Source organism: Syngnathus typhle, linkage group LG6 (assembly GCF_033458585.1).
Source record: "Syngnathus typhle isolate RoL2023-S1 ecotype Sweden linkage group LG6, RoL_Styp_1.0, whole genome shotgun sequence".
In the NCBI taxonomy this organism is placed as follows: Eukaryota; Metazoa; Chordata; class Actinopteri; order Syngnathiformes; family Syngnathidae; genus Syngnathus; species Syngnathus typhle.
The window spans coordinates 17,234,615-17,254,059 of record NC_083743.1 but is presented as its reverse complement, the minus strand read 5'-3'; the positions used below and the strand labels follow the sequence as shown (position 1 = coordinate 17,254,059).

General features: G+C 48.3%; 1 protein-coding gene across 19 annotated transcripts in view; it reads right to left on the bottom strand.

Annotated features, from left to right (window-relative positions):
- Positions 1-232: 232 nt before the first annotated feature.
- Positions 233-19,445, bottom strand: part of LOC133155558 (dehydrogenase/reductase SDR family member 13-like) — a 69,727-nt gene continuing 50,514 nt past the window's right edge. For 5 of the 19 annotated variants that reach the window (XM_061280978.1, XM_061280972.1, XM_061280980.1 and 2 more), the window contains 4 exons: positions 18,053-18,379; positions 17,694-17,923; positions 13,017-13,185; positions 233-1,336 (listed from right to left, as the gene is read on the bottom strand). In XM_061280978.1, the coding sequence (XP_061136962.1) occupies positions 657-1,336; positions 13,017-13,185; positions 17,694-17,923; positions 18,053-18,379 (1,406 nt within the window). In that variant the 3' untranslated portion in view covers positions 233-656. Of the gene's footprint in view, positions 1,337-1,416; positions 1,955-2,138; positions 2,192-13,016; positions 13,186-17,524; positions 17,924-18,052; positions 18,380-19,445 lie in introns of those variants that run through there. The other 14 variants (XM_061280973.1, XM_061280987.1, XM_061280982.1 and 11 more) reach the window with 14 other exon arrangements.

Sequence of the window (19,445 nt, the reverse complement as noted above, 5' to 3'; positions counted from 1 at the left end):
GATGATGGGCATAAGTGCCACGGGGCGGTAGTCATCTTTCATCACAACCTGAATATTGTGTTCCTTATTGCTGATTTAACAATGTGGAGATTCCGTTATTGAAATACTGAATGAAAGATTAACTACATAAACATTATATACTTGGTGGTGTGCATATATTTTGGTACTAATTCTATATCAAGTAAAAATGACCAGTATCTCTGATACTGACTTTTTAATGATAACAATAATATGGTGTTTGTAATTATTGTTTTAATTTTTTTGTAGATGTCTAGATAGGCGCTGCTAAATTCAAGATTCAAGATTCAAGAGTTTGTATTCGCCACGTTTGAGCTTGCCAAACAAGGAATTTGACTTTGGTAAATCACACCCTCTGTTCAACATTTAGGTGACTAACAACACTCAGGACATGTGAAAAATGGCAAATATTCTCAAACATCCCCTGATCTTAAACTCCCAAAAGGGCAAGGAAAAACTCAAAACTCCAGCTAGGGGAAATGAGAAACCTTGAGAAGAGACCACAGATGGGAAGGTCCCTCTTCCAGGATGACCAGGCTGCAATGGATGCAGAGAGGACACATAGTACAAACAGTGTAGACAAATTAAAAAAAGGTGTGGAGAGCAGGATGTTATTGCACAGTAATGACTCTGAGACTCTAAGAGTTGTGTGAGTTCATCAGAGCAACAGCCTGGGGGAAGAACCTGTCTCTGTGTCTGCTGGTTTTGGCGTACCGAGCTCTGTAACGCCGTCCGGAGGGGAGTAGTTCAAACAGACTGCAACCTGGGTGAGAAGGGTCTGTAGAGATGTTCCTTGCATGTTTCCTGGTCCTGGACAGGTACAAGTCTTGGATAGATGGGAGGTTGATTCCAATGATCTTTTCTGGAATCCTGATTGTCCGTTGCCGTCTGTGCTTGTCTTGTTTGGAGGCCGATCCAAACCAGACAGTGATGGAGGTGCAGAGGACAGACTGGATGATGGCAGTGTAGAAGGTCTTTCGAAGCTCTCGCGGCAGGTTGAACTTCTTGAACTGTCTCAGGAAGTACAGCCTCTGCTGGGCCTTCTTCCGGACAGAGTCTATGTGGCCGGTCCATTTCAGGTCCCGGGAGATTGTGGTTCCCAGGACCTTGAAGGTGTCTGTGGAGAGAATAGTATTACTGCGGATAGTGAGGGGTAAAAGTGTTGAAGGGTCTCGCCTGAAGTCCACTGTCATCTCCACGGTCTTCAGCGGGTTCAGCTCCAGGTGGTTTTGGCTGCACCAGTGGACCAGCCGCTCCACCTCCTGTCTGTACGCAGTCTCATCACCGTCCTGGATCAGTCCGATGAGAGTGGTGTCATCTATAAATAAAATCTATTTATTATTACTATTATTATTATTATTGTATGGTATTAATAATAAAAGTATTAATACAAATAACCAAGAAAAGAATTGTTGCCCATAGTTGGGATTTGTGATTCGCATAGGTCTATTGGTTGATCAGCGTCCAGCAACATCAATACCCAAGAGCAGGAACATAAACAGGATAAAATAACAAATATGCACTATATTCTCATCAAATTCGTGTCAAGCACCAGTAATGTATAAATAAATAAACAAACAATAAACATTAATCATGTTAAACATGTCAAACATTAACCCATGATCACGTCTGTGATTGTACCCCTGTGCCCCGTGTTGAGTTAGAAAGTCTCATGGCGTGGAGGAGAAATTATCCCCTCAATCTTTCTGTAGAGCAGGACAGTGTCAGCAGCCTGTCACTGAAGCTACTCCTCTGCTTGGAGATGGTGCTGTGCAGTGGGTGGATGGGGTTGTCCTTGATGGACAGCAGTGTGGCCAACACCCGTTCTGCCGCAGACGTCAGACCAGGTAGCTCTGTGCCCACAACAGAACCTGCCTTCCTCACCAGTTTGTCCAGGAGGGAGGCATCCCTCTTCTTGATGCTGCCCAGCACGCCACTGCAAAGAAGAAGGCACTCACCACAATAGATTGATAACACATTCGCAGCACCACATTGCAGATGTTGAAGGGCACCAACCACCTGAGGAATATTCACCTCTCATTTTAGTGTGGGAGGTTTCTTGGTTAAATTGGACCAGTCTGATGGCCAATTTTCATTGTTTCCACATTGCACCAGTAAGAGCAGAGTGTGAAGGTTCATTTAGCAAGGTAAGAGCGCAGTTTTGCACAAAACACTGCAATGCACACAATATTATGGGTGACATATCAGCATTCAAAAGAGGACAAATTGTTGACAGAAAGTTTTTGTGATGTATCAAGAGCCACGGTATACAGGGTAATGTCAGCATACCAACAAGAAGGACGAACCATATTGAACGGGATTAACTGTGCACGCAAGAGGAAATCAACATCTGGAAGGGATGTTCGGGTACTGACCCAGATTCTACTCGAAAACTACAGCTGCGCAAATCACGGCAGAATTAAATGTGCACCTCAACTCTTGTGCATGCCCAGAGGGAAGCATGGGGGTGGATCAGTGATGGTTTTGACTACCATATCATGGTATTCGCTTGGCCTAATACTTGTGCTAGATGGGCCACTGCCAAAGACTACCAAACAATTCTGGAAGACCATGTGCATCCGGTTCAAACATTGTATCTTGAAAGCGGTGCCATGTATCAGGATGACAATGCACCACTAGACACAGCAAGACTGGTGAAAGATTGGTTTGATGAAGATGAAGTGAGGTTTAACATCTCCCATGGCCTGCACAGGTCAAGCATCTGGTGAGAGAGGAAGAGCTGGGCGAGGAAGCGCCCTACAGTGCCCAGGGCCTCAGAGTGGTGCCAACAGTCCCCCAGAGCAGGTAGTCCGAGAGGAGACGGAAGGCAGATACTGATTATGTCATGATCAAATGCAGAGAGCATCTGTAGTGGTATTGCTAATTGTCAGAGGTCGAAGCCTGTGAAGAATCCACTTCATCACACCTGGAGAGTAACATCCAAAGAAACACCAGGGCTTCTCAACACTGCACAGGACTGGCAACCAGAGCCGGTTCAAGGAATGCACATAAGAGGGGGCAGTCAGAAATATGAAGGGGGCATGTTTTTTGTTTTTTTTCCTTTTTTTACACATTTTTAACACTGTTAGTGTTTTCTTCACGGCAGTTGTTAGCTGTGTGTCCAGATCTCAACCTGGAGAAGTGGATTGGACTCTGTCAAGCCTCTACACTAAGACCTGTCCAGCTTGGGTGTCCCACCTGAAGATTAAAGCTTCTGCTGGTATTGTTCTTAGGGTCACTGGGGCACGCAAACACCCTGACCACAATAAGGTTGCAATCTCTCAGGGGGGGTTACATATAATACGAATGTTATATTACCGTTTTTTTCCGTGTATAATGCGCCCCCATGTATAATACGCACCCTAAAAATGGCATGTTGATGCTGGAAAAAAGCCTGTACCCATGTAGAATACGCACCCAATTTTTATGAATTTTTTTTTTTTTTTTTTTTTAGTCCCAATGATCGTCACACACGCAGGGAGGCAATGGGTCCCATTTTTATAGTCTTTGGTATGGTCTTAACTAGGCTGGATGTAATTTTTTTGGGTGGCGTTGATTTCTCCGACTGCCCGTAAAGGCACCACCGCGCTCAGTGCGCACATTTGAAAAAGGCGTTTGGACGTGAATAAGGCGTCTCTGTATGGGAGAGACGTTGAAGAGGAATAAAAACACCCTTGGAAACCAAAACTTGCCCCTCGTCGTGACTCGGAGCCGCAACAAATGTTTCGGATTTGTGTAGGGTACATTGTGACAGACAGCAAACGAGCAGGTGATCGAGCAAGCGTCTGATACGAGAGCATTGCGGTCGTATAGAGCGTGTTTGAAGTGAACAGCAGAGACGAAAGGAACAAGGCAAAGTGTTGTGAAATAAAATATTACCTATAATACGCATTTTGTTATTTGCTGATTGAAACTGCTAATTAAACTGTGAATTGAAACTAATAGGAAGAAAACAACTCTCGCTCTTTATATAGCTGACGTGTCTTGCACATCCGTTCTGCGCATTGGATCCATAGTGCGCATGCGCAGTCATACTGCCTCCGTATGACGTCTGGTCCGCGATGGAGATTAAAAAACAAACAATATTTGACAATAACACACTATCAAGGATTGCACCATCGCATCAAACGATGTGTCGTCAATTATGAATTTTACTGACTAAGTGTGTTGGGCAGGATGGCTGAATGCGATGCGCGATTGACAACAAACAAGAAGAAAGGTGATTTCAAGTTTTATTTCGAGGGAGATTTGTCATGTCTCGTCCCCAGTTTTGCTATGTGTCTAGGTTGCCATAGTTTCTGTTCGCGTCGCCCCTCTCTTCCTGTGTCACCTCAATCAATGTAATGTTTTGTATTTAAGTCCTGTCTGCCCCTCGCTCACCGTCGGATGATGTCATGATGTCTGTTTGGTTTCTGTTCCTGTCTTTGGTAATGTCACCCTGTCTTTTTGTTCCACGTCTTTGTCGGTCAGTCCTGTTGTTGGTTTTGTTGTACCATGACTTTCTTTAAAAAAATAAAAAATAAAAAAATAAAATAAATTAAAAAAAATTAAAAAAAATTGTACCCATGTATAATGCGGACCCCAGATTTTAGGACAATAAATGTCGTTAATCATTAGTTAGATCACGGGTCATTACGACGAGTTTGGTGGAGTTTTTACTGCTTCTTCCAACTCCTACCGCGCTTACTGTAACTTGACACTCTCTGGCTGAGTCTTGCCTCATTTGCATACTCACAGTGATTGGATGTTTACGGAGGAGCGCGGAGTCCTGACAGCAGGCTGTGTGAGGACACACACTGCACCGACATGAGAGAAGAGAGGGGGCTGATTAACGTGTGTTTCTATCACCGGATTTTTCACTTCTAAAGGTTCGATTCGAGGGGGCAGGACATCTGTTTGAGGGGGCGTTGCCCTCTCTTGCCCCTGCGTAGAGCCTGCTGGCGACTGTCATTGGATTTGGGCAGCCAACTGAAGTTCCTCCAGCATGTTGCTCAAACCTCAGACCTGACATTGTGCTGATGTCAGAGGCAACTAAGACAGTCATCATGCTGGAGCTCACTGTGTCATAGGAGGAACGCATGGAAGAGCGGACGAGAGGGAAGAATGACAGCCTGGTTAGCGACTGCCACAAACAAGGCTGGAAGGGTAGGTGCTTACCTGTGGAGTTGGGGTCCAGAGGCTTTGCGGGACAGTCTCTGTATAGAGCCTACACTGCATTCGGGCACAACAGGAGGAAGTAGGAGGAGAGCCATTTGCAACAGCACAGAGGCATCAGAGAAAGCCTCCAGGTGGCTCTGGATAAGGAGAGGGGAGCCGTGGTCAACTGCTGCTAGGGCGCAAGCTGAGGCCTAATCAACCTCGGCTGGGTCGTCTGAGCAAGGGTGTATGACGTTCGAAAGACCCGAAACACCCAATGACCTTGGGTAACATCACTGATGAGCTGCCCTAGCTATGCATCAGAAGATGTATCTTTACAACCAATTATTAAATGCATAGCGATTCAAATGTCAACAAATCTAAATCTATCCATAAACGTGTACTGATGGTGCCCCAAGCACGCAAGGCAAAGAGAAGGGTCTTGTTGTCTCATGATAAAAAATAATGAAATACCAAATTTCATTAGCTTCCATTGCATCGAAACTCATTGCATCAAAACTGGTGTCAAAACTCACAAATAATGCATTTCAAAATGTGATGCAAATTGTTGTGCATGTGGTCAATTACATTGTTCCAAAAGCACTAAAACCACACACCGTTCAGAGAGTTAATCGAGGACTATGAAACAGCCATTTAGTGTTGCACAATGAAGATGGCTGTGTTGTGGAAAAGTGCTGGAGCCTTCTTCCTGAGATCAGCACCTTATTGGACAGCAAGGGGAAACAACAGTCAGAGTTGAGAGACTGGCCCTTATTAATGACATTACATGTCACCTGAATTCTTTCAAGGAAGAGACAAGCTTCCAAGTGACTTCTCTGTCCGGTATCCACAGAGCAGGTATTTTGCTTTGGAATGCTCTGTGGCCTCGTCATGCCACTTCCCATAACTCAGAGAAACAACCACGAGACCCATCACTGCTACAGCTCAATCAGCCTACCAAGCATGTTTTGGGCATGTGGGAGGAAACTGGAGAAAACATCAGAACATTTTTAACTTTATTGAAAACACCTGTCATGCTGTCATGTTTTGTGGGTTGTTGTTGTCTTGTCCTGTTTGTCGTATTGTCACTTCCTGTTTTATTTTGGTAACTCTCCTCTCGTTTCAGTTCGTGGGTCCTTCCTCTGTGCGTCAGTCTACTTGTATTCCCTTGTCCCGTCTTGAGCATCAGCGATCTCGTGATTTAAAGAGACTCATTAGAGAACCTAGTTTTGAGGATACCTTTTTGTCAAAGTCAAAGTCAGCTTTACTGTCAATCCCTTCATATGTCAAGACACACAAAGAAACCAAAATTCCGTTTCCTCTATCCCACGGTGACGAGACACAGTACACGATAGACATACAAGTAGACGACACAAAATAAAAACAAGAAGGCACAAACAATAAATAATAAATAAATAAAATGAGTGATGAATAAATAATAAACAAATAACCCAATAAATAAGAGGAGTAAAAGTGAGCCAGTGTGCATACAGCAGACAGTAAGCATAGCGCAAAGTACAGGACGCTACGCAGAAAGGGGGGGCGAGTTCAGGATCCTAACAGCCTGGAGTATGAAGCTGTTGGAGAGTCTGGTGGTGCGGGAGCGCAGGCTTCCCAGAGGGCAGAAGATCAAACAAAGAGTGAGCGGGGTGACTCAGATCACTCACAATCATGGTCGCCTTGCGGGTGAGATGGGAGGTGTAAATGTCCTTCAAGGAGGGGAGCCTAAGCTCTGTGTTTTTCAGTTTTGTTTTTGCCACCGTGTTTTCCCTCTGTTTGAGGCGCTTTTGGTTTTCTGCTGTCTCCAGCCTGTTCGAATAAATACCTTTTTGTTGGCACTCTGCATCCGAGTCCTCTCCCTGATCCAAGTCTGACAGTACGCACTGGCCAGTCATGGACTCGGCAGAGTCGGAGCAGCTGACCGCCGCAGTACGCTCCCAGGCATCGCAGCTCGCCCAACACCAGAAGCAAGTGGAGGCTCTGGGTGTTGGAGTCCAAGAGCTCGCAAAGAGCCAGGAAGAATTCCGAGGGGTGGTGGCCGCCCAGGTGGGAACGCTGAGCAAGCAGATCCAGGAAGTTCTCTCGCTTCTGACCGCGGGATCAGCGGCGACGCCCAGTCCACCAGCTGCCTCCCCTGTGGTCCGTCTTGCTGCCGCTCCCATGGCCGTGGGCGCCAGACTGGCTCCTCCGGTGAACCCGGGCTTAGTAGAGCCTTTATCACCGAGTGTGAAATGCAGTTTGAGCGGTCCCCAGGCGAATTCCCCACGGAACGGTCCCGGGTGGCCTATATGGTCTCTTACCTAACGGGAAGGGCCCGGGCGACCGCAGAATGGGCTAGGGATTCCGCCACTTGTCATTCCCTCCTCGCCTTCATCGAGGCCCTGCGTACGGTGTTCGACCCAATCTCTTCAGACCAAGAGAAGGCTCGGGAGCTATGCCAGCTGACCCAGGGTCAAGAGACTGTCGGGGACTACGTGATCCACTTCCGCACTCTGGCCGCGGAATGCGGGTGGAACTCGACGGCCCTGTATGAAGTCTTTCTCAGGGGCCTTTCCGGACCCATACAGGACCAGCTCATCCCTCTCGACCTGCCCACAGACCTCGACGCTCTCATCGTGCTGGCCATCCGCACGGACAACCGACTGCAGGAATAGAAGAAGCAGCGCGCAAGCAGGAACACACCCGCCTTCCCCCCCGTGTCAGTGGCCGGGTTTTCACCCCTCGAGGCACACCGCCTCATGCCGAACATGGCTCGGCTGCCTCCTGGGATTGAACCAATCCAGTTGGGCAGAGCTACGTTGACCGAGGAGGAAAGGAAGCGCCAACGCCAGGAAGGTAGATGCTATTACTGCGGTGCGCAAGGACATATCCTCCCCTCCTGTCTGGTGAGGAAAAGCCTGATAGTGAGCACCTTTTCTGTTGCCCAGCAGAAGGTTCGGGGCTTACCCTTCGGCACAATTACCTGCTTAGGAAAGGACACTAAACTTGGGGTGCTAATAGACTCCGGGGCCGATGAGAGTTTGGCCGACTGGGCGTTTGCTCGAAGATTAGGGGTAAAGACTGAACTGCTAGCCACAACAGTGAAAGCCAAGGCGCTCAATGGACAAGCGCTTTTTGACATAACTCACGTAACCGAACCCGTCTCTCTGTCTTTTGGCGACCATCATGAGAAAGTGAGATTGCATGTCGTAACCTCCCCCATGAACCCCCTTATCCTCGGGCATCCATGGCTAAAACGCCACAACCCAACCATAGACTGGGAATCCGGGGAGATAAGGGAATGGGGACCCCATTGCCAAGTGTCATGTCTCGAATCTAACCCCCCGATAGACCCTACACGTGGTTCTAACCCAGTGCTTCTCAAATAGTGGGGCTATTCCTGGGGGGGCGCGTGTGACCCTGGGGAACAGGCTTTTTTTTTGGCAGTACTAGAATAAAGTGTAATTGCGGGTTTACTACAGCAGGCGGCAGTGGCGCTCTCATTGTTACTTCTGTCACGTTTGCGACAGTGCAACATTTTACGACTTACAAGACAAGTTAGGATAGTCACGGTGGGGAGGGGGGGCGCGAATAGATTTCTTCTTGCTGGGGGGGGCGTAACAGAAAATAATTGAGAAGCACTGTTCTAACCCAATCTCTGTTTCTCCTGTCCTAGCCTCAGAAACCCCAGATCTGACCGGGGTTCCCGTGTGCTATCACCAACTCGCAGAGGTATTCAGCAAAGTAAAGGCTACCTCTCTACCGCCCCACCGTCCGTATGATTGCGCCATTGAGCTTTTGCCCGGCGCTACCATACCCATGGGGAGGCTTTATTCCCTTTTGGCCCCCGAAAAGCAGACCCTGACCGATTATATTGACGCGTTACTTAAAACGGGTTTGATTAGACAGTCATCGTCTCCTGCGAGGGCCGGATTCTTTTTTGTGGGCAAGAAAGACGGTACCCTACGCCCCTGCATAGACTACAGTCCCCTCAATCAGATCACGATTAAGAACCGGTATCCCCTTCCACTCATGTCAACCGTATTTGATCAACTGCAACAAGCTCGGGTGCGCACCAAGCTAGATTTGCGCAACGCGTACCACCTAGTGCGCATCCAGGAGGGGGCTGAATGGAAAACGGGATTTAACACTCCCAGAGGACACTTCGAATACTTAGTAATGCCGTTTGGCATCACCAATGCACCCGCTGTATTCCAGGCCATGATTAATGATGTAGTGAGAGACTTTTTGGATCGTTTGGTTTATGTATATTTGGACGACATTCTGATCTATTCACCGGATTTGGAGACCCACGAGTCTCATGTTAAGACAGTATTGCAACGCCTCCTTGCTCACCAGCTTTACGTCAAAGCCGAAAAGAGCGGGTTCCACGCCAATACTGTATCTTTCCTTGGCTTCATCATACCCCCTGGCAAAGTGCAGATGGACCCGGCAAAAGTAAGCGCGGTGACCAAATGGCTTACACCTGATAGCCGCAAAAAAGTGCAGCACTTCCTCGGCTTTGCTAACTTTTATAGGCGGTTCATCAGAGGCTTCAGCGCCACAGCGGCTCCACTGCATGCTCTAACATCCCCTAAGATTCCGTTCTATTGGACGGCGAAGGCGGAGGCGGCCTTCCAGGAGCTGAATAGGCGCTTCAGCTCCGCCCCGATCCTCACGCTGCCCGACCCATCCCGTCAGTTCGTGGTGGAGGTTGACGCCTCCAATCGGGGAATCGGCGCCATCTTGTCACAGAGGGCCCAGACCGACAACAAGCTTCATCCGTGCGCGTTCCTGTCCCGACGGCTGACGTCCGCAGAGCAGAATTACGATGGGGGGGATCGAGAGTTGTTGGCGGTCAAACTGGCTCTGGAAGAATGGAGACACTGGCTGGAGGGAGCACAGCAACCTTTCGTGGTTTGGACTGACCACAGTAATCTACAATACATCAAGGCTAAAAGACTGAATTCACGCCAGTCTCGTTGGTCCCTCTTTTTTAATCGGTTCAATTTCACTTTGTCTTACACACCGGGGGTCAAAAACACCAAGCCTGATGCACTATCACGCGTCTTCAGCAGTCCAGATCTGGTGGCCACGGAGCCGGAACCCATTCTCGCCCCTCATTGTGTGGTGGGAGCAGTTACTTGGACAGTAGAAGGCTTGGTGAAGCAGGCCAATGGCGACGAACCACCCCCTAGGGCTGGGGTGGCCAACCCGCGGCTCGCGAGCCGCATGCAGCTCTTTGGCTAGTTTCATGCGGCTCTTTTACGTTCATATCAACATTTGTGTTTATTTTTTGTGCGTATTTGCTTCGCTTGAGTTCAATATGGTATTTTGGTCAAACGCGCATGCGCGTGAGGTGAAATCCCGGAAAGGAGGAGGGACAAACCTATTTGAGGAGTGTCAATTTCGCTTTTAAAATGGCAAGGAAAAAATGCACAGCTAAACGAATATATGACGATGACCACAGGACGTTTTAAACAGAGGTAAAGTTGTTTTTTGTTGAACGTAATGGCAAGCCATTCTGCCTGATATGTCGGACGTCATTAGCGCATTTAAAAGCTTCAAATGTTCAGCGCCACTTCAGCTCACTTCACGCCAATATCGATAAGGACTTTGCAAAAGGGACTGAATTTCGCAAGTACAAGTTTGAACACTTTGAAAAGTCAGGCAGAAAAATAGGTACAGTTTTTCAAAAAAAATTGTGAAGCACTCAGAGACTGCCACACTTGCATTGTTTCAACTGGCTTGGAACATTGCACGGGCTAAAAAGCCATACAATGAAGTGGAGTTCGTTAAAATATGCCTCAGCGAAGTTATTGAAATCTTGTCTCCTGAAAACGACAAACTAAAACGAATGGTCCCGAAATGTCCCGCCACACAAAGTAAGTGAAAAAACTTATGTTTTTGTTTGTGGAATTTGTTGAACTGAAAGTTTGTCTGTGTGAGACAATGCACACAATGTTCATTGTTGAAAATGTGGTCTTTGGTCTGTGGTTTTAGTACTGTAGGAGTCAATTTGTCATTATCATGTTGGTGCGTGACATAATAATGTCACACAATAAATTTGGCTGAGCAGAGGTGTGTGTGTGTGTGTGTGTGCGTGTTTGTGTGTGTGTGTGTGTGTGTGTGGGGGGGGGGGGGTCATGTGTGCTCATGTGTATGGTGTGGCTCTTTGCGATGACACATTAAAAAATGTGTCTCTTAGTCTCTGACTGGTTGGCCACCCCTGCCCTAGGGGATGCCCAGTGAATAGACTGTTTGTTCCCACAAGGCTGCGCTCCCAGGTTGTCCATTGGGCACACACCTCCCGGCTTGCCTGTCATCCAGGCGTGCGAAGAACCCTGTATGTGGTTCAACAGCGATTCTGGTGGCCATCCATGGGGGCAGACGTCAGGGAATACGTTGCAGCCTACTCAGTCTGTGCCCGGAACAAGAACTCCCACGGCGGCCGTGTGGGTCTGCTGCAACCCCTCCCCATTCCTTCTCGACCGTGGGCCGAGATCTCGGTGGACTTTGTCACAGGGCTTCCGGCGTCTAAGGGTAAAACGCCTATACTAACCGTGGTAGACAGATTCTCCAAGATGGCTCACTTCATTGCCCTGCCCAAGTTGCCTTTGGCAAAGCAAACGGCAGAAGTCATGATGGATCAGATTTTCAGAATTCACGGATTCCCACGGGATATTGTCTCGGATAGGGGTCCCCAATTTATATCCAGGTTTTGGAAAGAGTTTTGCAAGCTCATAGGGGCTACCGTGAGCCTCACTTCGGGTTATCACCCGGAGGCGAACGGTCAGACGGAGCGCATAAATCAGCAGCTGGAAACAGGTCTCCGCTGCCTAGTGGCACAAAACCCCTCCTCGTGGAGCAAGAACCTCACGTGGGTGGGGTACGCCCATAATTCCCTGCCTACCACTGCTACCGGGATGTCTCCCTTCATGTGTGTGTTTGGTTACCAACCCCCGGTCTTCCCCGACAGTGAGCTGGAAGTGTCCGTTACCTCGGCGCACGCCTTGGTGCGACGCTGTCGTCGCATCTGGGTGGTGGCACGGGCCACGCTGGTCCGCCAAGGGGACGGAGTCAAGAGGATGGACGACCGAAGGCGACGACCGGCACCCGTCTACCGGCGGGGCCAACGGGTCTGGCTGTCCACAGAAGACTTTCCCCTCCAGGTGGACTCCAGAAAGCTGGCACCCCGTTTTGTGGGTCCGTTTCCCATCTCCAAGGTCGTTAACCCAGCCGCTGTGCTTCTTCGCCTGCCCAGGTCCCTTGCCGTTCATCCCACCTTTCACGTCGGGAAGGTCAAACCAGCCAGGGACAGTGGGATGGTGCCAGGCCATGTGCTGCCTCCGCGAACAGTGGGGGGTTGGCAGGCTTACACTGTCAAGGAGCTATTTGCGGTGCGCAGGTGGGGTCGGAGCTGGCAGTTCCTGGTGAACTGGGAGGGTTATTGACCAGAGGAGCGGCAATGGGTGCCGCCGAGTCTTATCTTGGACCCCGGACTGTTTGCTGACTTCTACGCGGCTCACCCTGATGCTCCTGGCCCCTATTGGGGGGGTTATGTCGTGCTGTCATATTTTGTGGGTTGTTGTTGTCTTGTCCTTTTTGTTGTATTGTCACTTCCTGCTTTATTTTGGTAACTCTCCTCTCGTTTCAGTTCGTGGGTCCTTCCTCTGTGCGTCAGTCTACTTGTATTCCCTTGTCCCGTCTTGAGCACCAGCGATCTCGTGAGTTAAAGAGACCCATTAGAGAACCTAGTTTTGAGGATACCTTTTTGTCAAGCCTAAGCTCTGTGTTTTTCAGTTTTGTCTTTGCCACAGTGTTTTCCCTCATTTTGAGGCGCTTTTGTTTTTATGCTGTCTCCAGCCTGTTCGAATAAATACCTTTTTGTTGGCACTCTGCATCCAAGTCTGACAACACCTTCCACATGGATGTCTCACGCCATCCATCACTCACGTCTGCCCGTTGTATGTTAATGTACATATGCAGCTCTCCTCCTGGTTTCTTTCTTCTGATGTGGCTCAAGAAAAAAATAGTATCACTGCCATAATCCTTTGAATGAAAAATATACATGCACCTGTATGTTTATTGTTAAGGAGCTGCAATGTACAACAGTGCTTTTCAAATAGGTGGTCTCCGATGCATTTCCAGGGGGGCATGTGTGACCCCGGTAACATGTTAATTAGGCGACAATCATATGCAGGAGTGTACTTATTACAATTTACTACTATTACTATACTATTTATAACTATTGATGGTTACTATGCAGAGTTGGGAGGGGGTGAAATCTTTTCTTCTTCCTTGATGACCCCTTGGCGGGGCGGGGCGGGGTGCGGTATGCCATTGTACATTTTCACCTACGGCACTCTAGTATGTCACACTAATATTTAGCAGTGGTGTGCAATCCGTTACTTCGGCACTGTCACTGACGAACTCCCGATTTGCTGGCAAACCAATGATAGCGGTAAACTTTGAAACACTTGACAGAATAGGTGCAGACAGAAACTTTTTTTCTGCAGTCACTTGAACCGGCACTAACCTGAGAAACAAAGACACAAGGCAGTTTGGGGAAGAGAAGCACGGTGAGGAATAGTAAAAGTATAATATATATTATACTTTCAAGATGGCGCCGCCCTGTGTGCAGCCTGTAGCAACAGCTCTCCCCTCTTTCCCCCCTTTTTCACTTTTATTTATTATTTCTAGTTTTCTTTCTAAGTTTTTCTCTCTACTAGGGGGAACCTTGTGCGAGCCTGCACATGTTAAACCTAGTTCGGGAGCTTTTTTGGCCGTAGTCCTTCTTTTTTCGTTACTTTTTCAACCGGCACGTGGTGGTGCATTCAGTGGAGTCGCCGCGAGTCTCATTGTTTACAGCCGAGACCAGCTGCTTGCCGCACGACCCGGATCCTTCTACTTCGCCACGAAACCTAAGGTTCCGGAGGAACTAAGAAGACGGAGGAGAGGCTGTAGAGGATCGGGAAAGAGGAAAAAGCAGCCGTGTTTACCGTCCGTTGTAACGGGAAATGTCCGCTCGCTACACGGGAAGATGGATGAGCTCGCGGCCCTGACACGATTCAACGGACTTTACAGGGACGCGAGTCTGCTGTGTTTTTCTGAATCGTGGCTGACTGACACCATCCCGGACTCCGCTGTTTCTCTACCCGGGTTCAGACTGGAGAGAGCGGATAGGAGCGCAGCTCAGAGCGGTAAGACGAGAGGCGGTGGAATCGCGGTTTACATAAATGAAGCGTGGTGCAAGCAGTCCCATGTTTACGTCAGAGAGAAACACTGCTCCGAGGACATCGAGTTTCTGACTATAAGCATGAGACCTTACTACCTCCCGAGGGAATTTGGACATATTATTCTGGTGTGTGTCTACATTCCCCCGTCTGCAAATGCGGCGCGCGCGCGTGACGTCATTCACAGCGCCGTGTGCAAGCTGCAGACAGACCATCCACGGGCCTTCATTGCAATTACCGGTGATTTCAATCATGCCTCTCTGTCTTCCACGCTGCCCACCTTCACTCAGTACGTAAACTGTGCTACCAGGGACAATAAGATACTGGACCACTTCTATTGCAATGCTGAGGGAGCATTCACAGCCTCTGCCCTCCCCCCACTGGGCCGTTCAGACCACAACCTGGTACTACTCACCTCCCAATACTCACCCAAGGTGAGAAGAGAACCCCCGCAGGTAAAGGAAGTGAGGGTTTGGAGCGAGGAAGCCATCGAGCATCTGAGAAGCTGCCTTGAGTCTACCGACTGGGAAGTTTTCTACAGTGATCATGGCGAGGATATCGACGCCCTCACTGACTGCATCACGGACTATATTAATTTCTGCGTTGAGAGCACAATACCTACTAAGAGGGTGCGTTGCTACTCAAATAACCACCCCTGGATGACCCCGCATCTGAAAGCCCTTATCAACAAGAAGTGGTGGGCTTTTAGACGCGGGGACAGAGAGGAGCAGAAGAGGCTGCAGCATCTGCTCCAGAGGACGATCCGCGAAGCAAAGCGGGACTTCGCTAGGAAGGTGGAGGAGGAACTCGCACAGAAGAACGTGCGGGATGTGTGGCGTGGCCTGAGGACTATGTCTGGTTCTGGACGGAGAGCGTGTGGCAGCATTAACGGGGATCAACGCTGGGCGGATGAGCTTAACCAGCACTTCAACCGTTTTGGCCTGTCCCCACTCCCTCTCACCCCCCTGCCCGCTGCCCCCCCCAGCCTCCCATTGCCTGGATACCTGGATCCACCCCCCCGCCTGCCTCATGGACAATCAACCCACTCCCCCCTGCTTCATGGCCACTTAACACCCTCCCGCCCACCACATGGACAATCACCCATCTCCCCCAATGACTCACCACGGCCTTCAACCTCATCTCAGCCCCCTCCCCTCTCCTTCACTCCTGCTCAGGTGAGGAGAGAGCTGGGGAGGCTGAAACAGAGAAAGGCCCCGGGTCCGGATGGCATCTCCCCCAGGCTGCTACGGACATGTGCTGATGATCTCTGCCATGTTCTATGCCACCTCCTCAACCTGAGCCTCAGCCTGGCGAAGGTGCCTAGCGTATGGAAGACATCCTCCATCGTCCCAGTTCCCAAAACACCGCACGCCAAGGAACCGGACCACTTCAGACCCGTCGCCCTCACTTCCCACATCATGAAGGTGATGGAACGCCTGGTCCTCAGCCACCTCCGCTCCGTGGTGAGCCCCACTCTGGATCCGCTGCAGTTTGCCTACAAGATCGGCATTGGGGTGGAAGACGCCGTCATCTACCTGCTGCAGCGGACGCTCACCCACCTGGAGTCCGCCGGCAGCGCTGTGAGGGTCATGTTCTTTGACTTCTCCAGTGCCTTCAACACCATCTCGCCGGCCCTGCTACGAGTGAAGCTGCTAGACACTGGAGTGGACCATCACCTCACTGACTGGACCATTGACTACCTCACTAACCGGCCCCAGTACGTGCAACTGCGTGGCTGCCGATCAGAGGTGGTAGTCTGCAGCACTGGAGCACCTCAGGGCACAGTCCTGTCCCCATTTCTTTTCACACTGTACACCTCGGACTTCACGCATAACACTGACATCTGCCATCTCCAGAAGTTCTCCGATGACTCAACCATAGTTGGCTGTATGTCTAAGGGGGGCGAGCTGGAGTACCTGTCGGCCATCAGCGCCTTTGTGGACTGGTGTGAGCACAATCACCTGTGCTTGAACACCAGTAAGACGAAGGAGCTGGTGATTGACTTTAGGAGAGGAGCACCTCCCCACTCACCGGTGAACATCCAGGGTCAGGACATTGAGGTCGTGGACAGTTTCAGGTACCTGGGTGTTCACCTCAACAATAAACTGAACTGGACGGATCACATGAACGCCGTCTACAAGAAGGGACAGAGCCGCCTCCATCTCCTGAGGAGACTCAGCTCCTTTGGAGTGAGCAGGCCTCTGCTAAAAACCTTCTATGACTCAGTGGTAGCCTCTGCTATCCTCTACGCTGTGGTCTGTTGGGCTCCGAGCAGCACAGAGAGGGATAGGAAGAGGCTCAACAAACTGGTTAAGAGGGCCAGCTCTGTGGTGGGCTGCCCTCTTGACACTGTTGAGGAGGTGGGCGAGAGGAGGGTGCTAGCCAGGCTAGCATCCATCAGGAACAACCCCTCTCACCCACTGCATCTGACCTTGGAGAACTTGAGCAGCTCCTTCAGTCAGAGACTCAGACTCCCCCCGTGTAAGAAGGAACGCTACCGCAGCTCCTTCATCCCCACCGCAATCAGGCTGTACAATGACAACCTGTAAACACATCCTTCTGTGCAATACTTTCCCCATAACGTGCAATTCTTCCAATGTGCAATATCCTCTGCCACACAATGCCTAGATCTATTTCACTTCCATAACCTGTGCACTATTTATTTTATTTCTTTTATTAGCATTACTTAACTCATACACTTCATACACTTTACGACACTTTACCACTACATTTTTATCCTCTTTTTGTAAATATTCATAGCTTATATTTTTAGTTTTACTACAATTGTTGTTATTTTTCCATATTTTTTCTTTTTATATTGTATTCTATTTTTTTTGTGCCGGAGGACTACGGTCCAGAAGTCTCTTTTTTGCACCTTTTCCCCCTACTTGTACCTTCCTATAAATCGGGCTGTTGTTACATGCAGTTTCTCACACGTGAGATTAATAAAGTTCCTCTTATCTTATCTTATCTTATATATTGTTCTTTCTGTGTGTGAACTTGTCCAAAGTTTTTATAAATGAATAAAATTGTCTGATGTTACCCTGGTGATTTACGAATGTTTACTGACACGCCCACCACTGGCATTTAAATTGCAACCATATAAATCATACATCAATTATATTATTAGTTTTAGAAAAATAACAGACATAAGATCCACACAAACACCTACATCGTTTATTACAAAATAATTTTCTTGCAATACAGTGATAAGGTATAACTAAACAGCAGTGGGAGGCATATGATGAGGCACAGGGTTATGATAATGATTGGAGCTTCAGAATTCAAACTTTATCACGATAAACCTGTCAGTCTCTCACTGACCTCCCACAGTTTCTTTGCCAGGGCATCATCTCGCCCTTTGTGTCCCACCTGTTGCAGGGCACAGTTGGAAAAATAGCGGCCGCTGAGAGCCTCAATGCCCTCTTGAAGGGCACAGTACAGGGTGGTCTGGGAGCCACCCTCAGGGTCGAGAAAGAAAAGCTTGGCAAATGGCATTAACAGAAATTGTTGCCACATGCTCATATTGCGGCATAATTCGGTGTAGATAATCCCTGTGGACAGAAATGATCAAACTTTACAAAGTAATGCCAAGAATTTATTTTCTCTTTCTTTCTTTTTCGTCGCCATATTAAAATGGAATAAAAAAATGGCAATAGTGTGCAAGTGCAAGCGTCACTAACCTGGGTGGAGGCTGTAGCAAGTCACATTTGAGCACTCTAGCATGTTAGCAAGTTCTCTGGTGAAGAGCACATTACACAGCTTGCTGTTGCAGTAGTCCTGAAAGTTGTGCCAGATTGACTGGCTTGTCTCCAAATCTTGTTTGGAAGCCAGGAGGGAGAAATCAATGTTACCAAGGCGGTGGAGAAGGGCAGACACGTTTACGATGCGACTGGGTCCGCACTGCTGCATTCGCTTGAGGAAAAGGTTGGTGAGCAGGAAGTGACCGAGGTGATTGACTCCAAATGCCATGCTAAAACTATCCTCTGTGCATCCAGGGCCCATCAGACCTGAAACATACACAATGCCCCCTTCCTGATACCTGCTCTGGTGATGCTTAAATTGCAGTAATATGGACAGTTGACTCGTAACGTGCCAGCAAGGTGAACTGTTGACAATGTGATTCACTCTCTTTTCTTGTGTTCTGTATGTGTACAGGTTATTTTAAAGTTACAGTGAGGTGTGATGCTGTAGAGGTAAGTATTTTGGAATCTATTCATGACAAAAGTCAGTAGGCTGAACTGTTGTTGAAAAAGTGATTACCGTATTTTTCGGACTAAAAGTCGCTCCGGAATATAGGTCGCATTAGCCATAAAATGCACAATAACGTGAAAAAAAACGTAGTATATAGTAAGTCGCTCCATAGTACAAGTCGCATTTAGGGGGAAATTTATTCGGCAAAATCCAACACCAAGAACAGACATGAACGAGCAACAACAGGCTAAACGATAGGTATGTAAACTTTCATCTCAAACAAGAAGAAGACTGATCAGAGATGCAGCCAAGAGGCCCATGATCACTCTGGATGAACTGCAGATAACTACAGCTGAGGTGGGAGAGTCTGTCCGTAGGACAACAATCAGTCATGCACTGCACAAATCTGGCCTTTATGGAAGAGTGGCAAGAAAAAAGCCATTTTTCAAAGATACCGTTTTTTTCCGTGTATAGTGCGCAATATTTTACTAATTTATTGTCCTAAAATCTGGGGTGCGTATTATACATGGGTACAAAGAAAAAAAAAATTAATTTTTTTTTAAAATTTTTTTTTTTTTTTTTTTTTTTAAATAAAGTCATGGTACAACAAAACCAACAACAGGACTGACCGACAAAGTCGTGGAACAAAGAGACAGGGTGACATTACCAAAGACAGGAACAGAATGACAGTAACACATGCAATGATCCAACGGTGAGCGAGGGGCAGACAGGACTTAAATACAAAACACGTTACATCGATTGAGGTGACACAGGAAGAGCGGGGTGACACGAACAGAAACTATGGCAACCTAGACACATAGCAAAACTGGGGACGAGACATGACAAATCTCCCCCGAAATAAAACTCACCTTTCTTCTTGTT